This window comes from Carcharhinus amblyrhynchos, chromosome 4 (genome assembly GCF_965287045.1).
Source record: "Carcharhinus amblyrhynchos chromosome 4, sCarAmb.v2.hapA, whole genome shotgun sequence".
NCBI classification, from domain to species: Eukaryota; Metazoa; Chordata; class Chondrichthyes; order Carcharhiniformes; family Carcharhinidae; genus Carcharhinus; species Carcharhinus amblyrhynchos.
This window is the reverse complement of record NC_137327.1, coordinates 81721460-81745477: the sequence shown is the minus strand read 5'-3', so window position 1 is coordinate 81745477 and position 24018 is coordinate 81721460. Positions and strand designations below refer to the sequence as shown.

At 44.5% G+C, this 24018-nt stretch overlaps 1 protein-coding gene across 5 annotated transcripts in view; it reads left to right on the top strand.

The window, feature by feature from the left end:
* Window positions 1–24018, top strand: part of tenm1 (teneurin transmembrane protein 1) — a 704577-nt gene that overhangs the window by 537423 nt on the left and 143136 nt on the right. For all 5 annotated transcript variants that reach the window (XM_080187425.1, XM_080187422.1, XM_080187424.1 and 2 more), the window contains one exon: window positions 7496–7712. In XM_080187425.1, coding sequence (XP_080043551.1) covers window positions 7496–7712 — 217 coding nt within the window. The remainder of the gene's footprint in view (window positions 1–7495; window positions 7713–24018) is intronic.

Here is a 24018-nt window from a genome sequence, read left to right as displayed (position 1 = left end):
TGGCCATGCTAAAAATTGCCCCTTAGTGTCCTGAGATGTGTAGGTTGGAGGGATTAGCAGGTAAGTATGTAGGGATATAGGGTGGGATTGTGGTCGGTGCAGACTTGATGGGCCAAATGATCTCTTTATGCACTGTAGGGTTTCTATGATTCTATGAATATTAATTCTCATGGTCAGAGAGGTTTTATGAAGTAATTAAGACTAACAACAGATTAAAGATTAATTTGTCCTAGAATACAGAAGCCCAAACACATTTTTTGGTATTGCTATTCGGTGTCAGTGGGTAGGCACCCCAAATTTGCACCCTGCTTGCATTTGAATGTCAAGGTGCTGCTATCTCTATGCGAAGGGCAACTTGAACTGCAGCTTCCTAATTTCCACATATAGTGACGCACATGCAATTACCACAAGTTGTTGTCCAACTCTCCTTTTAATGGCAGCAGCATAATTAAAATCTCCATCATTTCTACCATAATTATCAAGCCATTTCTGGGAGCCGACTCATAATATGGTTTCAACAAGGAATATATCGCACCACAATTTTTTTTTAAATAGCAAGGAAGCTATTAGCAGATTGTAGCAATGGCTTCCTTTTTGGAAACCTGTTATTTTCAATTTTCATGATGTAAATTTAAACTGACAAGCACATGAGGACCTCTGAGAGTCTTCAGGGTGTAAATTCATTTAGGTGGAAAAGCAAGTCAGATGGAGTTTAAATGGGCTGAAGAATTGCTACTGCCCATGGTGCCTAAGAGAAATTCATGCACCTAAGTCTCGTAAACTTAAGATTGGAATTTAGACATCAGAGAATAAAGTCCCATTTACACAGCATGTGCACTGCTGAATGTGGATTTGTAAAGTGGAACTTTGTGGCTCGGGGCACGTATCACTGCTACTGACCCAACACTCTGCCTGATTTATCATGCTTATAGTCCAGTTGTCAGATGCAAATTGGAAGGAAATGCAGCCCTGGCTTCATCATTGCTAACCTAAGGTTACGGGAGATATTTTTATAACAAGCAAGTTAACCTATACTGAAGGCTATGAAGTATAAAGTAATTACTTGGAAAAGGACACCCAAATTATTGTTAAATTACTCATGCCATATTTGAAGTGCGTGAGAATTTAATTGAATGGAAGAGCTATAAAAAGCTTGTGCAAACAGCCACTAGGTATTTTGAGCTACTCTTGTTATGGCACATTTTTGGGTTGAATGGATGTTCAATTTGTTTTGTTTTCTTGTGGAGCTGATTTTGAATCTTAATACAATGGAATGCCATTAATTGATATAATAGAAACACAGAAAACAGAAGCAGGAGTAGGCCATTCGCTGCTTTGAATCTGCCCACCATTCATTTTGATCACGACTGATCATTAAATCCTATATCCCGAACCTATGTTCCCCCTCATATCCCTTGATCCCTTTAGTCCTAAGAGCTAATTTCTACTTGAAGTCACACAACATTTTAGCCTCTACTGTAGAAACATAGAGGATCTCCAGATGGAATATGAAGACAAACACAATACAAATAGCAAAAGAAGCATCTCACATTTCTGTCCATTATGAAAAGGAGAACAGCAAAAGGTGAGGTATTGTATCAGACTCTGAACCTCAAAAGTGGACAATGTTATAGAATTCAAACTGAAGGTAAATAAATTCACTTTGAATATCTGAATTGAAATTTCTTCAGTTTCTATGGAATCTTTCAAATTAGTAAACCTTAGGGCTAGATTTTATGAGGGAGTGGTGGCTATTGCTGAGACTGCAAACATAAGGCATTCAGCAATTGACCCCAGAGACAGGAGTGAGGAAGCAGGGTGGACAGGAAGGGATATGACGGGACACAAGGGAATGGGGCGGGGGTTGGTAAGTGAGGTGCAGGGGTGATAGAAGATCTCGAAAGAGAGCTGAGGGTTGGCAAAATGCAGGGGTGGTGGAAGAGCTTGGTTGTGGGTCCACAGTGGATACAGGGGAGCCACTGAAAGTGGCACATCCCATACCCTCGACCTGTTACCAGTTCACTGGGTGAAACCTGCCAATCTGGATGCTTGGCATCAGCCTCCCCTGCCATGAGTAAAATCCCAGTTGTAACGTGAAAGACCCTTAAGTAGCCATCAATGGACTACTTGAAAACCTTAATTCTCCTACAGCCTCCACTGCTGCTGATGAGGTTACAATGTGGGTGTAGGAATGCGTGAAAGTGCTGGGAATGGCACGACACTTGATTTTTAAGGCCCCTCTCTCCCTACCTACCAATCTGACCCCCTTGCCTCACCGAAGATGGTGAATGGCAGTAAAATGCATTCCTTTTAGACTAAGAATGATAATGGTACATTTTTGTCAATCCAGTCAAAGCAGGGAAGGCAACACAACTGTAACAAACTAATCGAAAATTAAGCTGTTATGAATAGTAGGACGTTAAAAAATGGAATCCCAAATTGGTCTTTAATGATGAATTAAATTGTGGATTTACAGCAAGTGGAAATATTATGAGGGCAATTTTCTGGCCTCATTACACAGTGCAAATATCATTGTGGGCAGGCCATAATGGGATTCATGCTGGTGTGAACCCAGAATGCAATGTTCCCAAGCTCGCCCAGCAGAGGTAATCAGGTTTCCCGTCCCAGCCCAACCGGCAAGAGTGTGAACCTAGTTATCATATATTGAAATATAATGACACATTCAAAATTGTCTTGCTGCCAAATCTTCCAAGAATGTCATATGTTCCCATCCACAGGCATGACATAGCGCCAGTGGGAATCACTACTGGTCTCCACAAATGGAGATCAGGCATGATGGTGTTGCCAGGGAGCTTGGAGGTCATTGTTCCTAACCTGGCAATGCCAACCTCAACAAGAGGTGGGGCTTGAAGGCACTGGGGCATGAAGGGGTGGGATTGAAGGAACATATAGAATGACCCATTAGGAGGGCCACGATGCCTGCAATCTATATTCGGCAGGTGGTTTCATGCTGGTGATCTATGTTAGTTCAGTGGGGGAATTGTGCTATCTGCAATTGGGTGACCCAATGTCATTGAGTGGGGGGTGGGCATCTTCAAATTCAATTTATGCTCAGGGTACCCTTTAAAAAGAGGGTCCCAATCTCTGTGAAGTCGGGCTTGTCAGAGTCTTTAGACCCCATCCCTCAAAATGACTGTGCTAGACATGTTCCCCATCAAAGAAATGGGGAGAAACACGCTGGTTTTCTAACACAGGCCGCAATTAGTGAAGATAGGCAACAGCACCTCCTCCATGATCATCCTCAACACCTGTGCCCGACAAGGCTGTGTTCTCAGCCCCATACTATACTCTTTGTACACTTATGACTCTGTGGCCAAATTCCCCTACAACTCGATTTTCAAGTTTGCTGATGACACCAATCCGCTGTCGTGGATTGGATCTCAAACAGTGATGAGACAGAGTACAGGAACGAGATAGAGAATCTAGTGAACTGGTGCGACAACAATAATCTCTCCCTTAATATCAACAAAATGAAGATTGGCCATCGATTTCAGGATGTGTAGTAGAGAACATGCCATGACTACATTAACGGGGACAAAGTAAAAATGGTTGAGAGCTTCAAGTTTTTAGGTGTCCTGATCACCAATCACCCTCCACGCCAACATTATGGGTAAGAAAGCCCTCCAATGCTTATACTGCTCAGAAGACTAAGGAAATTTGGCATGTCAGCTACAACGCTCACCAACTTTTACAGATGCACAATAGAAAGCATTCTTTCTGGTTGTATCACAGCTTGGTATGGCTTCTGATCCGCCCAAGACCGCAAGAAATTACAAAAGGTCATGAGTGTCCCCAATCTATCACGCAATCCCACCTCCCATCCATCGACTCTGTTTACATTTCCTGCTGCCTCGCAAAGCAACCAGCATAATTAAGGATCCCACGCACCCCTGACATTTTCTCTTCCATCTTCTCCCATTTGGAAAATGATACAAAAGTCTGATGTCACGTACCAACCAACTCAAGAACAGTTTCTTCCCTGCTGCCATCAGACTTTTGAGTAGACTACCTTAATTAAGTTGATCTTTCTCTACACCCTAGCTATGATTGTAATACTACATTCTGTACTCTTTCATTTCCTTCTCTATCAACGGTATGCCTTAGCTGTATAGCGCACAAGAAACAATACTTTTCCCTGTATCCCAATACATGTGATCATAATACATCAAATCAAATCAAATCAAGAAAATTCCCCCTGTATACCATCTTGGCTCAGACTGTAATAATTTGCACTGTGTTCTGTGAAATGAAACTTCCACTAAAACTTAAAGTTTCTTTATTAGTGTCACAAGTAGGCTTATATTAATACTGCAATAAAATTACTGTGAAAATCCCATAGTCATCAACACTCCAGTGCCTGTTCAGGTACACTGAGAGAAAAGTTAACATAGCCAATGCATCTAACCAGCAGTGGGAGGAAACTGGAGCACCCGGAAGAAACCTGTGCGGACATGGGGTCCGATTTCACCATTTTGATTCTAAGTGCTGAATCTGGGCGCAATTCAGATCTGACTTGTAAAACTGTTCTCAGGCGCCTCCATACACACTTAGCCTGAAAAATCATTGCGGGTCTGAATTGTGCTGTGGCTAGGGTTTATCACGCCTGAAATGCTGCAGCTCCGATCAGAGGTTTCAACTGCGCATGCGCAGTGAAAAAAGCTGAAAAACCCTCGCCTGTCATATCACTCCCAGGCTGCAAAAATCGGATCAACTGGCCTGGGAGCGATGGCCCCCACAGACATCGCCCCATCCCTGCAATATAACTGTCCCCCTTATCCACCCACACCTCTGCTGTCCAGAACGATTGCGACCCTCTGCCTCCCCTTCCCCCCACCAATCGCCCGCAGAGTGGCAGCGGTCCCCCGTCCCCACACACCCACCACCAGAGATCCATCTGGCCACACCTCCCCCCGCCTCAACCAGAGAGAGATCTGGCCTCCCTCCACCCTGCCCCCCACCACCAGAGAATGATCGGGCCTGGCTCCCTCTCCATCTCCCGCCCCCACCACCAATCTGAGTTAGAGAGCCGACAGAAGCTCTAAACTTACCTCTTAGGAAACTGGAGTGCCCAAAAGCCAAGCATGCCTGTTTCGCACCAAAACTAGACGGATGAACGCAATGGTAAATGGGGAAATGCTGGTAAAGTTAGGCAGGCAGCCCATTAATTCAGATTAAATGCATGCGAATACATTTAAATCGCTGTTGTGCCTGTTTCGGGTGCGGTTCGGATCATGGCCATTTTTGGGCCTTGGTAATGTGGACATCTGTGTGGACACGGGTGCAGATCACGTTAATGGCCTCACACCTGACTTTAAGTTTTGAGCATGACGCAATGATAAAATTGGGCTCACAGGGAGAGCATACAAACTCTACACAGTTACCCAAGCCAGAAATCAAACCCGGGTCCCTGGTGCTATGGGGCAACTGTGCTAATCAATTTGCCACTATGCCACCCCACTTTAAGATGGATGGATCAGTACTTGATGTCCGATATTAACATTAAACATTAATGTGATCAGTACTTGATGTCTAATATCAACAATTGCCCACTGGAAATTACCAAAAAAAATTATTCACTTTAAATTATTCACTTTAACTGCCACCATTCCACGTGCAGAAGAGTTTCTCCTAGGAGGTACAATCAGTGATTAGCTGTACCATATGTGAAGATCTCCACCCTGTACTGAGTTAGCTGAACAAAGTCAGGATGACATTTGGGGCACCACAGTTGACATTAGTACCATTGGAATGAGAAGAATATTTGTTCTTGATTGCTAATCAGTGACTGCATCAGGAAGTACAACTGCCAGAATTAGGTGAAAACAGATTGGGCTGGGCTATGACCCCTTTAATCCTTACACACACTCTTTCTCTTCTCTGTAAATCCTATCATTAATGAATCAATGTCATAATCCAATTCTCATATGCAAAGTCTTCAATGACCTGACCCTTACATCCCAAACCCTTCTCTTCAAAAACTCTGGCTTCTTATAAATCTTCCTTTATTCCACCAGTAGGGGCATGGTTTCATCTGCCTTGGAACTTGGTGTGTCTCACATCTTTTAAACTCTTCAAATCCCTTCTCATAGCTTACCTTTTCAACCATGACTTTGGCCACATGTCTTAGCTCTCCGTGTTATGCATTTTTAATCTTCTGTGTAATTCCTCAGGACAATTTTCTGCGCAAAAAGCACTGTTTATGTTTAAGTCTGCTGGGATAGTATGTATAAAAAACTAAAGCAACATATCTCTGAAGCCATTATCCAGGAAGGTCAGCCTGTTCTCTGCTGATGGGATTGTGTGAAAGATAGATAATAGTTTTCAGCATGTTCACTTGCAGTAGACTTTAGCGTCATTCTGCCCATTAAAATCACACTGGTGTTTCATAGAAAGTGGTGACAATACCAGATTTATTGGCGAATTATCTGCAAGTGTTGGAAACCTGAAATACAGACTGCAGGACTTGAAAAGTAATATGTAGTTTCAGTACAAATCAAACTTAATTAAAATATCCAACAGTGATAATGTTTTTATTATTCAGCTCTTAGCAGGACGAGCAATTGGGCCTTGTGTACACTGAGCTAGGGAAGTGATAATCAGCTTGAGCTCGTAAAAGCACACAAGGAATAGAAGCACAGTCAAGCACATCGAGCCTGCTGACTATTCAATACAGTCACGACTGATCTTGAACTTCAACTCTATTTTCCTGCCCACTCCCCATGTTCCTTGATTCTCTCTGATCTTGAATAACCTTAAGTGATCATTCTCCACATTTGTAAACAGGAACAGTGTAGCCTCTCGATGCAGTGTCTTTCTTCACAAATGAAGAGTGACCAGGATGGGCTGGGATGACACTCAACCATGGAACTATACCTAAGCATCAGTCAACTCTTAGAAAGAGCAGTGAAAAACTCTTTAAAGTATCGTAGAATCTCTACAGTGCAGAAAAGGCCAGTTAGCCCATTGAGTCTGCACCAACTCTCCAATAGGGCATTTTACCCCAGGCCTTTTCCCCCGCCCTATTCCTGTAATACCAGGAGTTTATCATGGCTAACCCATCTAACTTGCACATCTTTGGACTGTGGGAAGAAACCGGAGCACCTGGAGAAAACCCCCACAGACACAGGGAGAACATGCAAACTCTACACAGATAGTGACCCAAGACTGGAACTGAACCGGGTCCCTGGATCTTTGAGGCAGCAGTGCTAATCACTGTGCCACTGTACCGCCCCTGTACCGCGCTCCCCCCCCCCCCAACCAAATCAAGGTACTTGGTTGTTTTAAAATACAACAGGTTAAATGTTTAGAAATGAAAAAGCTGACATCCCTGAGCTAATTTTAGAACTGAAAAGAAAATTGTTTTGTCATTGCTATATCTATACCACATTGAAAGCAACAGAAGAACATTCTTACCTCGGAGCCTAAAACATTCATTTTTAAATGCACTGCCTCATATTTCGCTCTTTCCTTCCAGACGGTTTAATAGACTGCATGGACCCAGACTGTTGCAAGCAAACAATTTGCTACACAGGTCAGCTTTGCCAGGGTTCACCTGATCCTCTTGACCTGATCCAGCAAAGTCAATTGCCTTTTCCGCTGCATCCACCCAGACGCTTCTACGACAGAATAAAGTTCCTGGTTGGGAAAGACAATACGCACGTACTCCCCAGTGATGGTCTCTTTGACAACAGGTAACTATTTTTTGTATCCTGTCTCGTATCTTTCAATCTATCCTTCAGAAGTCAAGGTGTTGAGCACGAATGGAAGATTGCATGTTTTAGAATACAATGCAAGAATTGTTAGGAGCATGTAATAGACAATTAGGCCCAATAGGTATCTGCTTATTTTCAACAGCCAAACCCATTAATTGTCTTTTCACTATTTCCTCCATCCCTTTTATTCTATAACATGCTAAAGACTGTTGAAAGCATTGGCTTAATGAAGAGTTTGCACAAATTAGCTCTTAAAACAAATGCCAAAATATTAACCTATTTCCAGCTCTTCAAAGATCCTGGACTAAGTTAAATTTGTTTTCAATTTTAAATTATTGAAATTGCTCTAATATATAAGATGTTCAAAAGAAATTACTTTGACTTCTATCTGAATGAAGGCATTAAAATTGCAGGCAAAAAAAAATGCAAAACACTTTTTGATTGGTTCTGCTTTTGGCTTTACTGCCAAATGGCACAATGGGTTGTTAACACAACACAAATCACCATGTAGCATTTACAACCATGTTCTTGCCAACACTTGGGTTTCTCCACGTTGCATAAGCAGCCTATTTTTGGCAGGTTATAAACTCATGCACATCACAGTCACATGGCATTAAAAGGACTTTGATACAATTTTCATATATCAATGGGCAGAATGTGACCCAGGCATAGTTCTTCCATGGCATGTGTACAGAGTGGCCTAATCCGGCAACAATGAGAGAGATTCTTGCAGAGCTCCACGGAATCATGGGAGTGCTCTGCACCCCCTCCCAAAATACATCAGCCCCATGCCCATTAACTTACTTAGACTAGCTGGGCTCCATCTTGAATTTCCTTATATCTTTGATTGTCAATGCACAACCATCACAAGATTAATAAATGTTAATTGCACCCTACCCATGAGAATGAGTTGGAACTCTCACTGTTGTCATTTTAGTTGAAAAATTGGTGTCAATGTTGGTCAGAGTAGAATTTTTTTTCTTATTTAAAATAACACTAGAGTACTGCTTATGTTTTTTTTATTCATTCATGGGACATGGGTGTTGCTGGCTGGCCAGCATTTATTACCCACCCCTCATTGCCCTTGGGAAGGTGATGGTGAACTGCCTTCTTGAATTGTTGCAGTCTGTGTGCTGTGGGTTGGCCCACAATGCCGTTAGAGAGGGAATTCCAGGATTTTGACCCAGAGCCTGTGTAGGAATGACAATACATTTCCAAGTCAGGATGGTGAGTGGGTTGGAGGGGAAGTTGCAGACAGTGGTGTTCCCATTTATCTGCTGCCCTTGTCCTTCTAGATGGAAGTAATCATGGGTTTGGAAAGTACTGTCTAAGGATCTTTGATGAATTGCTGCAGTGCATCGTGTAGATAGTACACACTGCAGCTGCTGAGTGTCAATGGTGGAGGGATTGAATGTTTGTAGATATGGTGCCAATCAAGTGGGCTGCTTTGTCCTGGATGGTGTCAAGCTTCTTGAATGTTGTTGGAGCTGCACCGATCCAGGCAAGGGGAGAGCATTCCATTACACTCCTGACTTGTGCCTTGTAGATGGTGGATAGGCTTTGGGGAGTCAGGAGATGAGTTACTCACAGCAGTATCCCTCGCCTCTGACCTGCCAATGTGTTTATGTGGTGAGTCCATTTGAGTTTCTGGTCAATGGTAACCACAAAGGTGTTGACAATGGGAGATTCAGTGATGGTTACACCATTGAATGTCAAAGTGCGGTGGTTAGAATGTCTCTTATTGGTGATGGTCATTGCCTGGCATTTGTGTGGCATGAATGTTACTTACCACTTGGCAGCCCAAGCCTGGATATTGTCCAGATCTTGTTGCATTTGAATGTGGACTGCTTCAGTATCTGAGGAGTTGTGAATTGTGCTGAACATTGTACAATCATCGACGAACATGCCCACCTGATCTTATGACAGAGGGAAGGTCATTGATGAAGCAGCTGAAAATCGTTGGGCTTAGGACACTACACTATCCTGCAGAGATGTCCGGGAACTAAGATGGCTGACCTTCCTCAACCACAACCATCTTCCTATGTGCCAGGTATGACTCCAACCAGCGGAGAGTTTGCCCCCGATACCCATTGATTCCAGTTTCGCTAGGGCTCCTTGATGCCACACTCAGTCGAATGCGGCCTAGATGTCAAAGGCTGTCACTCTCACCTCACCTCTGGAATTCAGCTCCTTTGTCCATGTTTGAACCAAGGCTGCAATGAGGTCAGGAGCTGAGTGACCCTGGCGAAACCCAAACTGGGCATTATTGCTGAGCAGGTGCTGCTTGCTGGCACAGTCAATGACCCCTTCCATCACGTTACTGATAATCGAGAGTAGACTGATTCAGTCGTAGTTGGTCAGGTTGGATTTGCTCTGCTTTTTGTGTACAGGACATACCTGGACAATTTTCCACATTGTTGAGTAGATGCCACTGTTGTATGGAAGAGCTTGGCTAGGGGAATGGCAAGTTCTGGAGCACAAGTCTATTGCTGGAATGCTATCAGGGTCCATTGCCTTTGCAGTATCCAGTGCCTCCAACCATTTCTTGATATTGTGTGGAATGAATCAAATTGGCTAGAGACTCACATCTCAGATGCTGGGAGCCACTGGAGAAGGCCCAGGTGGATCATGCAGTCATCACTTCTGGCTGAAGATTGTTGCGAATCTTTTGCACTGATGTGCTGAGCTCCTCTATCATTGAGGCTGGAGATGTATGTGGAGCCTCCTCCTCCAGTGAGTTGTTTAAGTGTCTACCACCATTCATGACTGGTTGTGGAAGGACTGCAGAGCTTAGACCTGATCCATTGGTTGTGGGATCGCTTAGCACTTGTTGTTTTTGCCATTTGGCATGCAAGGAGTCCTGTTTGGTAGCTTCACCAGATTGACCCCTCATTTTTAGGTGTGCTTGACACTGCTCCTGGCATGCCTTCCTGCACTCTCCATTAAGTCAGGGTTGATCCTCTGGCTTGATGGTAATGGTTCAGTGGGAGGTATACGGGGCTATGAGATTGCAGATTGTGCTGGAGTATAATTCTGCTGTTGCTGATGGCCCACAGCATCTCATTGATGCCCAGTCATGAGCTGCTAGATCAGTTCAAAGTCTGTCCCATATAGCACGGTGATAGTGCCACACAACACAGTGGAGGTTATTCTCAATGTGAAGACAAGGCTTCGTCTCCACAAGGACTGTGCAGTGGTCACTCTTACCGATACTGTCATGGACAGATGCATCTCCAGCCAGTGGATTCCTTCACCGCCTGCTGCAGATCCGGTCTAGCAGTTAAGACCCGACCAACTCGATCAGCAGTGCTGCTACTGAGCCGCGCTTGGTGGTGGACATTGAAATCCCCCAATCAGAGTTCATTTTGTGCCCTTGCCATACTCAGTGCTTTCTCCAAGTGTTGTTCATCAACCAAAGGAGGATAGTACATGGTAACCAGTAAGAGGTTTCCTTCCCCATGTTTAACCTGAAGCCATGAGAATTCATGGGGTCCAGACTCCAATGTTAAGCACTCCCGGGGCAATTCCCTCCCAACTGGATACCGCCGTGCCACCATCTCTGGTGGGTCTGTCCTGCCAGTGAATCAGGACATATCCAGGGATGGTAAGGTGGTGTCTGGGGTGTTATCTGTAAGGTATAATTCTGTGAGAATGACTATGTCAGGCTGTTGCTTGACTAGTCTGTCAGACAGCTGTTCCAATTTTAACACTAGCCCCCAGATGTTAGTAAGGAGGACTTTGCAGGGTTACAGGGCTATTTGTTTTGCCGTTGTCTTTTCCGACACCTAGATCGATGCCAGGTGGTCCGTCCACTTTCATTTTTTTGTTGAGACTTTGTAGCGCTTGTTACAACTGAGTGGCTTCTCAGGCCATTTAAGAGGGCAGTTGAGAGTCAACCACATTTCTGTGGCTCTGTAGTCACATGTAGGGTCAGACCAGGTAAGGACAGCAGATCTCCTTCCCTAAGTTAAGACTAAGTATAGTCTTGAGGTAAAATGGGGTTAAAGGGCAATTGATTGTTGGACAAAGTCTAGTCCCTATTCTCAAGTCATGGATTCTGTCCTTGATTTTACGTTACCATTATAAATTCCTACATCTACGGATATAATGTACTCTGTCACCATTTCCTTTTGTGGTTAAGCTAACCACTAATGGTGATACTGTAGCCCCTCCTTAGGAGGAGAATACAATTACAGGGTGACAAGTTTGCACTGGTTTCTATTACAGATGTATTGATATGAGAATTTATAATCCTAACATCGCTACAAATGCAAGTTACTTAAGAACGTAAGAAATAGGAGCAGGAGTAGGCCATCCAGCCCTTCGAGCCTGCCCCGCCATTCAATAAGATCATGGCTGATCTGAAGCGGATCAGTTCCACTTCCCCGCTTTCTCCCCATAACCCTTAATCCCCTTGCCTACCAAAAACCTATCTACCCATGACTTAAATATATTTAGCGAGGCAGCCTCCACCACTTCAACGGGCAGAGAATTCCAGAGATTAACTACCCTTTGAGTGAAGAAGTTCCTCCTCAACTCCATTCTAAACTGCACCCCCCCCCCCCCCTTATCTTGAGGCTGTGCCCTCTAGTCCTGCTGTCCTTTCTGAGCGGGAAGAATCTCTCTACCTCTACCCTATCCATCCCCTTCATTATCTTATACATCTCTATAAGATCCCCCCTCATCCTTCTAAACTCCAACGAGTACAGACCCAGTCTATTCAGTCTCTCTTCATAGTTCAACCCCCTCATCTCCGGTATTAGCCTAGTGAACCTCCTCTGCACTCCCTCCAAGGCCAAAATATCCTTGCGCAAGTGAGGCGGCCAAAGCTGCACACAGTACTCCAGCTGCAGCCTCACCAGTCTCTCTACGGTTGCAGCAAGACCTCCCTGCTTTTATATTCTATCCCCCTCGCTATAAAGCCCAGCATCCCATTCGCCTTCTTGATCACTTGTTGCACCTGTAGACTGGGTTTTTGCAACTCATGCACAAGGACCCCCAGGTCCCTCTGCACCGTAGCATGCTGCAGCTTTTCACCCTTTAAATAGCAGTCCCTCCTACTATTATTCCTGCCAAAGTGGATAACCTGACACTTGCTAACATTGTATTCCATCTGCCAGGTCCTCGCCCACTCGCTCAGCCTATCTAGATCCCTCTGCAGACTTTCCACACCCTCCGCACAATTTGCTTTTCCACTCAAAAGCTTCAACATACCGTATATACACTGAGCAAGTTATTTCTCAGTGCTAAGTTGACATCAATAAAAAGCCTGTGATCACTTTGTAGTCTTTAATGTGTATCACATATGAAACTGGATATGCAAAAGTTATTTTAAGAATTAAATATCAATACATTTTAGGGTTAAGGTGACAATTATTAGCTGTTTCTGTTTCATTCTTATTTTCATCATGAATCCCTTCAGGAGATTACTGTGTGAAGTCACTCTTAGGTATTTGACAGCTTCCAAACAAATTCTACAGTGTTTCTTAATAAATGGGCAGCAATGTCATGGTCATATTTACTTTGAGCAACCATATTGTTAATAGTGGGACTGAACAATTGTGATCCAGCACTGCAAACAAATAGACTTCCCCAAGATCCAGTGCCTGCAAACATCATTTCCCGTTAGTCCCACCTATTATCAGATCAATTATTCCATCTGAAATGATGTTAAAGTTGTTTCTAACCCAGCCCTTTTGGAATATAATCTAATCAAGCATTGTGGTTTATGTTATCTGAGCAGCTTAATTAGATCACAGCCTTGTGAGATTTTTCTCCTCTCCAATAATGACTGCCCTCAAGTTTGCAACTGCCATAAGATAGGTTCATTTGATGGAAGTCCACGAGTCCATTTGATCTCAGCCTTCTGGATAAACAATCTTATTTTGGTATATAGAGCACAGTATTTACTGTTACTTCAATTGCAAACACAAAATATAGAAAATAGTTGTATGCCATGAAAACAAGTTCAATAAAATGTGTCACCTTCATGCTATTAGTCTCAAAATCTGGAAACCGATATTACACTCAAAACCTAGATTCCCCAAGGCAGTTAACGTATACAGCGAGTAATGATTGCAGGATGACTAATTTGAAAACCCTCCATTATTTCTGGGTTTTTTTTTTCAACCCAGATAAGATAAATGTTAGTGAAGTAAGATTTATCATATATATGCCTTCTTAAGCAAAAAAACATTTTTTTATTTTCACTATTTTTAGTGGCACTTAGCAAAATTGACTCCGGCAGTGCATTTGTTATGCTCAATGGAAGATAACCAGTATACTATCAGGTTTAACCCTCTGGCCTTTGAACATTCTGCAGTTTACGGTATAATAGTAATCTCTCCTACATGAGACTTTTTTACCTGTGGTAAGGGGGTTGGTTGCCTGACTGTGGATAGTTGAGGCCATTGAATAGACAATTAAGTGCCTCTTGCCATCGCTGATAGGATTTTTACCGCAGCAATGCGGGCCCATGTCAAGTGTCCCGGCCATCTCATGAAAATTGACAGCCTGCTGACTGGACCGGAAGAGAATGCCTCCTATTTTTGCATGCTGTACCTATCAAAGGCCAATCCTCCCCACCACATTCTCCCAACCCTAATCCCCACCCCACATTTTCCCACCACCCGCCCTGTCCACCCTGCCCCCAACCCCCAATTCAGTCTCTGGGATATGCCACTCTGCTCCTGGTGTGATCCTAGACTCCTGTCTCCTCTGCTTCAGGGATTGACTGTAACACAGCTGTGGAAAGATGGGACAAGGGGACTATTGACCATTTGCTTGGCTGGCATCTGTCAGAACTGGAACTCCTCTCAAATGGTGGGGGGGAAGGGATGGGGTGGAGGGAGTCCCACCTTAAGCCAATTGAAGGCCTGGTGGGCATAAAATGGTCTTAAGGTGAGCCAGCAAGCACAGGCAGATTAGTCCCTGACTTTTACTCTGGAGTGAGGTGACATTGCTGCCCTCCCAGTATAAAATTCAGTCCATTTTTTTTCAGAAAATACATGCTCATTTGGTGGTAATTTTGTAGTCATAGCATCTGAATATTAACAATTATTGCAACAAAACTGTCAATTGATTGCAACTCTTTGAAGTTTGGTAACATGTATACTAGGGCAGGGTCAATAGTTCTTTGTTAGGTAAATCATTGTTTCGTTTTTTTATCAATGGCAATTAATCTAACCACAAAATGTTGGTTCAAGTCTGAACAATCCACTTAAATGAAATACTTGTCACATGATGCTATGGATGTGCAATGTGGTTGCAAAAGCTTCCTGTGAAGTAATAATGTTATGCCATGAATTAGATACTATGCCTGAATTGCCCTCATTTCGGTTTGACATCGCATCAAACCTAAGTCAGTAAAGAGCATTCCTTATGGCATCAAAGTGATTTTTCCATTTCATAAGCTCCCATTTTTGAGATATATAGTCTATCCTTAATTATAGACTCAAGCCATTTCCCAAGAACAGATACTGGGCTAACTGGTCTATAATTCTTAGATGCTATTTTCTGGGGTTTGGTTGTTCAAACATAAATTTGTTCAAGTAGAGCTCTTGCCCTTCAGGGCTCTAAACTGGTTCTGTAGTACCATAAATCGTCCTTTCAACAACCCCTGTTGAACTTCTGTCATTCTGCCAATGACCAAATTTCCCCAGTTTACCAAGGACTTTCTCTGTCTCTTCCCATTGAACTCATCCTTAGCAAGAATTTTATCAGCTGTTTCACAGTTCTCCCTTTCAAACACAATGGCCAGAACTTTACTGCCACGCCAGGCCTGGTTCCGGGGCTGGGCAAGGCTCGGAGAATGGCACTTCTGTTGGCCTCGGGCGGGATTGTACGAACCTCGGGCGGATGTGCCAATAAAACCACATCCTATGGGCAGAAACATACCAAAACATGGCAAATTTTGAGGTTCGGACTGAGAGCCGACACGTTTCTTTCCAGATATTATGGCACTTCATCACTAAAAATCAGGGGAATGTATTTCATGTCTTCATTTTGAAGGATGGGGCCCAAAAATCCCTGCCGGCAAGACCCTGTTCCTCAGAGAGCCATTAAAGGGAGATCCCAATCAAATCAATAAATAACCTTCCCTCCTCACTGCATATCAGGGCCCCTGCAAACAGTCATTGTCAGTATCTCCCTCTCAGGTTCACCTCCCAATCATCACCAACACCTCCCTCCCTCACCCCTGGTAGTGCCATGGGCAGCACATGGGAGAAATGTCCAGGCACGTCCCACTCGCCACTGGGGGTGGGACGTGGGGGGGGGAGTGGTGGATGGGGGGGTTGAAAGGAGACGAAGGGGGCAATACTCACCTTTGTGCTGTTTTAACCTCACCGATGTGATATCACGTTGGCAAGGGAGGAAAATATGGCAGAGGGCCTGATAATTATAAGAAAAATTACGTAAATGGATTGAAATGAGATTCTCACTCTTTGGAGGGTGTGAACCTTGTGACATCACTGGCGAGGAATGGAGAACATCACAGTTCTCTCTGACAGTGAACACAGGCTGAAAATCACCCCCTACGTTAAATCTGATTGTGTGATTGCTATTGGATAATATTTTTTGATTCATTCATGAGATGTGCACATTGCAGATGAGGCTAGAGTTTGATACCCATTCGTAATACTCCTTAAGAAGGTGATGTTGGTCATGTTCTTGAACCTTTGTATCTCACGTGGTGTAGACATATTCACAGTGCGGTTAGAAAAGAAATTGTAGGATTTTGACCCTAAAATACTGAAGAAACAGCGATGGAGTCCCAAATCAGGATGAAATGTGGCTTTGCGGGGAGGGGTTAGGGGAACTTGGAGGTGATGGTGTTCCCATGTTTCTGCTGCCCTCATCTTTCTCGGTGGTAGAGGTCACAGGTTTCATAGGATGCTGTGTAAGGAACTTTGGTGAGTTGCTTCAGGATGTCTTGGAGGTGGTACACACTGCTGTCATTGTGCATTGATGGTGGAGGGAATAGATGTTGAAGGTGATGGCTGGAGCACCAATCAAGCAGAATGTTTTGTTCTGGATGTGGTTGAGCTTCTTGAGTGTTACGGGACCTGCAAACATCCAAGCAAGAGTATTCCTGTAGATGGGGACAGGTTTCAGAGGGGTTAGGAGGTGAGTTATCCGCCTCAGAATTCCCAACCTCTGGTCTGCTCTTGTAGCCATAATATTTACATGGTTGGTCCAGTTCAATTTCTAGCCAACGGTAACACCCCGGATGTCGATAGTAGGGAATTCACCAATGGTATTGAATGTCATGTGGGGATGGTTTAAGTCTCTCTTATTGCAATTGGTTATTGCCTGGCACTTGCATGGTTCAATTGTTACTTGCTACTTATGAGCCCAAGCTTGAATATTGTCCAAGTTTTGCTGCTTATGGACATGGGCTTCTTCAGTATCTGAGGAGTCACAAATGGTATTGAACGTTGTGGAATCAACAGGAAATATTCCCACTTCTGACCTCTAATAGATAGTCATTGTGAAACAGTTAGAAATGATTGGACCCATGACAGTACCCTAAGTAGCTCATGCAGCAATGTCATAGGACTGAGATGACTGGTTTCCAAAAACCATAACCATCTTCATTAGGGCTAGGTATGACTCCAACCAGTAGGAACTTTCCCTCTGATTTGTATTTGCTCCAGTTCTCATAGACTTGATCAATTTTGTAATACCAAGGAACTCTGCAGGAACTGGAGCTAATAGAAATCAGAGGGAAACTCTCCACTGGCCAGAGTCATACCTAGCCCAAAGGAAAACAGTCAGTGTTGCCTTGATATCAAGGGCAGTCACTCCCAACTTACATCTTGAGTTCGACGCTTTTGTCCATTCTTGGACCAAGGCTGTTATTGAAATTAGGGTCTGAGTGGCACTGGTGGAACCCAGTGAGCATGGTATTGCTGAGTAAGTGCTGCTTGGTCATGCCGCCAATGGCACCTTCCATCACTTTGCTGATGATTGAAAGTAGATTGATGGGACATAAATTCACCAGGTTGGATTTGTCCTGCTTTTTGTGGACAGAATCATCTATAGAGTGGCTTTAAAGTTACAAAGTAAGAGACAACATCAATATTACTTTAACAATTTGGACAAAGATAACTGCTACGACTGCATTCTGATTTTGGATCCATTATTAAGTTTTGATTCACTGTTTAGAACAACTGTGCCAAAATGTAGTATAATGTCACATAAATTACAAAGCATAATTTTGACCAAAAGTGAAGGAAAATTTTGAAATTGGATTCTTGAAATTAGATTTTCCCATTGGAGGCAAGGATCGGGAGATGGGTTTGAGTCCAGATCGCAAACCCACCTGTAATGCCAATGTTTTCTGAAGCGTGATTTTCATGGAGTCAGGGCTTATTGACCAAAGAGCTGGTGCTGCCAGCCAGTTAGTGCCCAGTAAGTTGAGGGGACAATAATGGAGGTGGGACAACAGGAAAGCTGGCCACGTTCAAACCCAAATCAGTAGCCATTGCCAAGCCTGCAGTCTGTGTGTGCGGTCCTGAAGAAAGAATCTTCACCTTCAAAGTGGCCGAGGCAAATGAAAAGCTGGACCTGGGATAGGGCAGGGAAAGATTGGTTAGGTTTTTTTGTTCAAAACATTCACTTTTTTGCATTCAATGAACCCATTTTAACACTGCTGCCACTGTCCCCACTGGATTGCAACTGGTCAGCTTCAAGACTCCTGATAGCCCCCTGCCCCATGAAAATCCTGGGAAGTCAGAAGGTGAGCTTTTAGTGAGCTACCTGAAGACCTTCACCTTCCCAATTAACAAGGTGAACAATTTTACTTTGCTGCCAATCCACTCTTTGACCCCACCCTCGAAAAATTGAATATAGTTGGAAACAGAGGTGGCAGACCAGCACTCAGGACACCAGTATCACTTTTTTTTGCCATTCTGCTCCTACTCCATTCCTTCTAAACTTCTATCAGTCTGCCAATTACCAAATTTCCCCATTTTTCCAAGGACAGGCTCTACCTCTTCCCATTAAAGTCACCCTTAGCTTGAATTTTATTAACTGTTTCATATTCCTCCCTTTCAAACATTGTATTAATCCCAATTGTGTGATCAGAGACAAAGCCAGGATTTGCTACACATCCCTAATACCCTAAAATAAGCTGATGGAAATCATGATTTTGAACCTTTGTAGCTACGTGATGTAGACATATTTAAGTGCAGTTCAGAAGGTCATTGCAGGACTTTGATCCCCCTAATAAGTGAAGGAACAGCAATAGAGTTCCAAATCAGGATGGAATGTGGCTTTGGGGGGGACTTAGAAATGATGGTGTTGCCATGTTTCTGCTGCCCTTGTCTTTCAAGGTGACAAAAGTTATGGGTTTTACAAGATCCTGTCAAAGGAACTTTGGTGAGTTGCTTCAGTGCATCTTGTAGATGGTACACACTGCTGCCACTCTGCATTGATGGTGGACTGGGGTGCCAATCAAGAATGCTTTGTCCTGCATGCTGCCAATTCTCTTGAATGTTGTTGGACCTGCAGACATTCAAGCAAGTGTGGAGTCCATACCATTCCTAATTTGTGCATGGTAGATGGTAAAAATGCTTTTGAAAGTCAGATTGTGAGTTACTTGTCACAGAATTCCCAGCCTTTTATCCATTCCTGCAACTTCTGTATTTCTATGACTGATCCAGTTAAGCTTCCAAAGAACAAAGAACAAAGAACAACACAGCACGGGAAACAGGCCCTTCGGCCCAACGAGCCCGTGCCGCCGTCCCACTGTCTCAGTGACCTATTCATGATTTTAGTCTACGCCTAATGTGCGAGGATCAGGGAGGTCCAATATAGGGACAATTTAGTACCCAATCAATCAGCCTAAAAGCACATCTTTGGGATGTGGGAGGAAACCGGAGTACCCGGAGGAAACCCACGCAACCACGGGGAGAACGTGCAAACTCCCACAGACACAGGCCCAAATCCATGTGTCCGCACAGTAACAGAGATAGTCTCTGAGCTGTCATGTTGCCCTCGAGATGGTCCAGTTTAAGCACGCTAACGACATGAAGCAATAGGCAACTCCCGAAGCAACGTCCAAGAGCAGCCCACTACAACCTGCCGCATGCTTGCCCCTTGCTGGACTTAAATGCCTGTGGAGACAAAAAAATTCATTATTAAACAGGCAAAGACTGTAACATCCCTGAGGCAAAAACGTAATCCCAAGCCTACAATGTTTAATAAGGCCTGCTATATCCCCCTATATGTAGCCCGCTCATGTGGCTGTCTAAGTGACTCTTAAACAACCCTAGCGTGCCTGCTTCCACCACCTTACTCGGCAGTGCATTCCACACCCCCACTACCCTTTGCGTGAAAAACTGCCCTCTAGTATTTGTCTTATACCTAGCCCCCCTCACCCTAAGCCCGTGACCCCTCGTTCTATCCATTTCTAATAGCGGAAAAAGCTTACCACCATTTACTCTATCTATCCCCTTCATAATCTTATAAACCTCTATTAGATCCCCCCTCAGCCGACGTCTCTCAAGGGAAAACAGCCCAAGTTCGTTCAATCTTTCCTCGTAAGACAGCCCTTCCATACCAGGCAGCATCCTGGTAAATCTCCTCTGCACTCTCTCCAGGATCTCTACATCCTTCCGGTAGTACGGCGACCAGAACTGGACGCAGTACTCCAAGTGAGGCCTAACCAACGTTCTATACAACTGCAACATCAGACTCCTACTCTTATATTCTATACCCCTTCCTATGAAGGCTAACATACCATACGCTTTCCTCATCACATTCTGCACCTGCACCGACACCTTCAGGGACTTGTGCACTTGCACCCCCAGGTCTCTCTGCGTATCTATACTCCGGATGGTTCTACCTTTTATCGTATAACTCCCCTCGACATTATTCCGGCCAAAGTGCATCACCTCGCATTTCTCCGGATTAAATTCCATTTGCCATCTATCTGCCCAATCTACCAGCCTGTCTATGTCCTGTTGCATTGCCAGGCACTGCTCCTCAGTACCCGCCAATCCAACCATCTTAGTGTCATCAGCAAATTTGCTGATCACACCACCTACCCCCTCTTCCAAGTCATTAATATATACCACAAATAGAAGAGGTCCTAGTACCGAGCCCTGCGGCACACCACTGGTGACAGACCTCCAATTGGAAAAGGAGCCTTCCACTACTACCCACTGTCTCCTCCTCCCAAGCCAGTTCTCCACCCATCTACATACCTGGCCTTGTATCCCATGAGCCTTCACCTTTTCTATCAGCCTACCATGAGGGACCTTGTCAAACGCCTTACTGAAATCCATATAGACGACATCAACGGCTTGTCCTTCGTCAACCGTTTTTGTCACCTCTTCAAAAAATTCCACTAGATTCGTAAGGCACGACCTCCCTGTAACGAAGCCATGCTGCGTATCCCTGATCAGATTGCAGCGCTCCAGATGTTCATACATCCTATCCTTGAGGATCCTCTCCATTAGCTTGCCTATAACTGAAGTCAAGCTCACCGGCCTATAATTCCCTGGGTTATCCCTCTGACCCTTTTTAAACAACGGTACTACATTTGCAATCCTCCAATCCTCTGGGACCTCACCTGTGTCCAAAGAAGAGACAAAGATTTGCGTCAGAGGCCCAGCAATTTCATCCCTCACCTCCCTTAGCAGCCTGGGATAGATGCCATCAGGCCCCGGAGATTTATCCGTCTTTATACTGTCTAAAAGTCCCAACACCTCTTCCCTCGTGATGACTATTTTCCTCAACGGATCCTCAAACTCCTCAAGCACAGCACCAGACATCAGGCCCCTCTCCTGCGTGAATACCGACGCAAAGTATTCATTCAAGATCTCCCCCATTCCCCCAGGCTCCAAGCATAGTTCCCCTCCTCTGTCCCTGAGAGGACCAATCTTCCCTCTAACCATCCTTTTGTTTCTAACATAGGAGTAAAATGCCTTAGGATTTTCTTTAATCCTACCCGCCAAAGCCATTTCATGGCCCCTTTTTGCCTTTCTGATGCCCCTTTTAAGTTCTCTCCTACATTCTCTGTATTCTTCTAACGCTATCTCTGTCCTCAAATGCCTAGATCTAATGTACGCCTCCCTCTTCCTCCTGACCAGGTCCTCAATATCCCTAGTTACCCACGGCTCTCTAATCCTACCCTTCCCATCCTTCCTCTTGACCGGCACATGTCTTTCCTGCAAAGATTTCAGTTTTCCCTTGAGAGACTCCCACATACCCAGCGTCGACCTGCCATCAAACAGCTTACCCCAGTCCGTATCTTTAAGATCCTGCCTAATCCGGTTGTATCTAGCCCTCCCCCAGTTTAACACCCTCCCCTTAGGACAGGCTTCATCTTTATCCATTAATATCTTAAACCAGACAGAGTTGTGGTCACTGTTAGCCACATGCTCTCCTACTTCAACGTCAACCACCTGCCCAGGCTCATTCCCCAGAACCAAGTCCAGTATAGCCCCCTCTCTGGTCGGGCTATCCACATACTGCTCCAGGGATCCTTCCATTACACACTGTACAAATTCCTCCCCGTCAGGACCCTCTGATCTCGGCACCTTCCAATCTACCCCGGGGAGATTAAAATCTCCCACTACCACCACCCTATTCTTCCTGCACTTATCTAGAATGTCCCTGCTTATCCCTTCTTCCACAGCCCTCGGGCTGTTGGGCGGTCTGTAGTACACACCCAACATAGTAACATCTCCCTTCCTATTCCTCAACTCCACCCAAAGCGACTCGATTCCTATATCCTCTATACCTCCCTCCCTCTGCACTGCTATGATGCAATCCTTAACTAACAACGCCACTCCCCCACCTCTCAGCGACCCACCCCTATCACGCCTGAAGCACTTATACCCAGGAACATTCAACTGCCAGTCCTGCCCTTCCTTTAACCAAGTCTCTGTCACTGCCACCACTTCCAACTTCCTTTCGAACATTATTGCCTTCAGTTCATCTGTTTTGCCAGTCACACTCCTAGCATTGAAACACATGCACCGAAGACCCTCAGAAACAATCCGATCCTTCTTCCTACCCTCCAGGCTTACCCTATCCCCAATCCCAGTTCCGTCCACCTCCCCACCCCCCCTCCATATTAGTTTAAACCCTGCCGAAACACTCCAGCTAACCTTCCAGCTAAGATATGCACGCCCTTCCCAGTTAACTGTACCCCATCCCTCTTGTATATTTGCCCCTCTTTCATAAAGACTTCCCAGTGGTCTACGAATCTAAAACCCTCTGCCCTACACCAATCCTTCAACCACGCATTTAGTTGGAGTATCTCATTATTTCTAGCCCTGCTAGCCCCAGGCACCGGCAGCAGCCCAGAGAACGCCACCCTGGAGGCCCTACATTTCAGCCTAGCCCCCAACTCCCTGAACTGTCTACGTATGTCCCCCCTGCACTTTGTTCCTACATCCTTCTCGCCTACGTGCACTATCACATCAGACTCAGTCCCTCCATCCTTCAAAATTCCCTCTACCCTTTCTGAAACATCCTGTACCCCTGCTCCAGGGAGGCAGACTACCATCCTGGAGTCCCGCTTTTGCCCACAGAACCGCCTGTCAATCCCTTTGACTCTCCCATCCCCCACCACTACTTCCGGTCAAGAGTAATCCCCAAGGCTTTTATGGTAGGGGATTCAGCAAAGGTAATACTATTGAATGTCAAAAGGAGATGGTTAGATTCTCTCTCACTGAAGATGGTTATTGCTTAGCATTTGTTGGGGCAAATGTTGCTTGCCACTTGTTAGCCCAAGCCAGACTGTTGTCCAGGTTTCTCTGCATGCAAGCATGGATTGCATCAGTGTCTGAACAGTCACAGATAGTATTAAACTCAATGCAACCATCAGTTAATATTTCAACTTCTGACCTTAAAATGGAGGGAGGATCATCAATGAAGAAGTTGGAGATGGTTTGGCCCTGACAAATTCTTGCAACAATACCCTGGGGCAGAGACACTGAGCCTTCAACACAATTACATTCATTTGTGCAAGATATGACACCAAACAATGGAGAGCGTTCCCCAAAAGCATTTAACTTCAATTTTACTAAGTTTCCTGATGTCATACTTGGTAAAATGCTGGCATAATGTCAAGAGCAGTCACTCTAACTTCACCTTTGGAATTCAACTTTTTCCACATTTGGATAAGGCTGCAGTGAGATCAGGAGGAACATGCACTGCATTGGAACCAAGCTAAGCATCAATGAACAGGGCATTTCTAAGTGTATGTGCTGCTTAATAGCACCATCAATGAGACCTTCCATCACTTTGCTGAAAATTGAGTAGACTG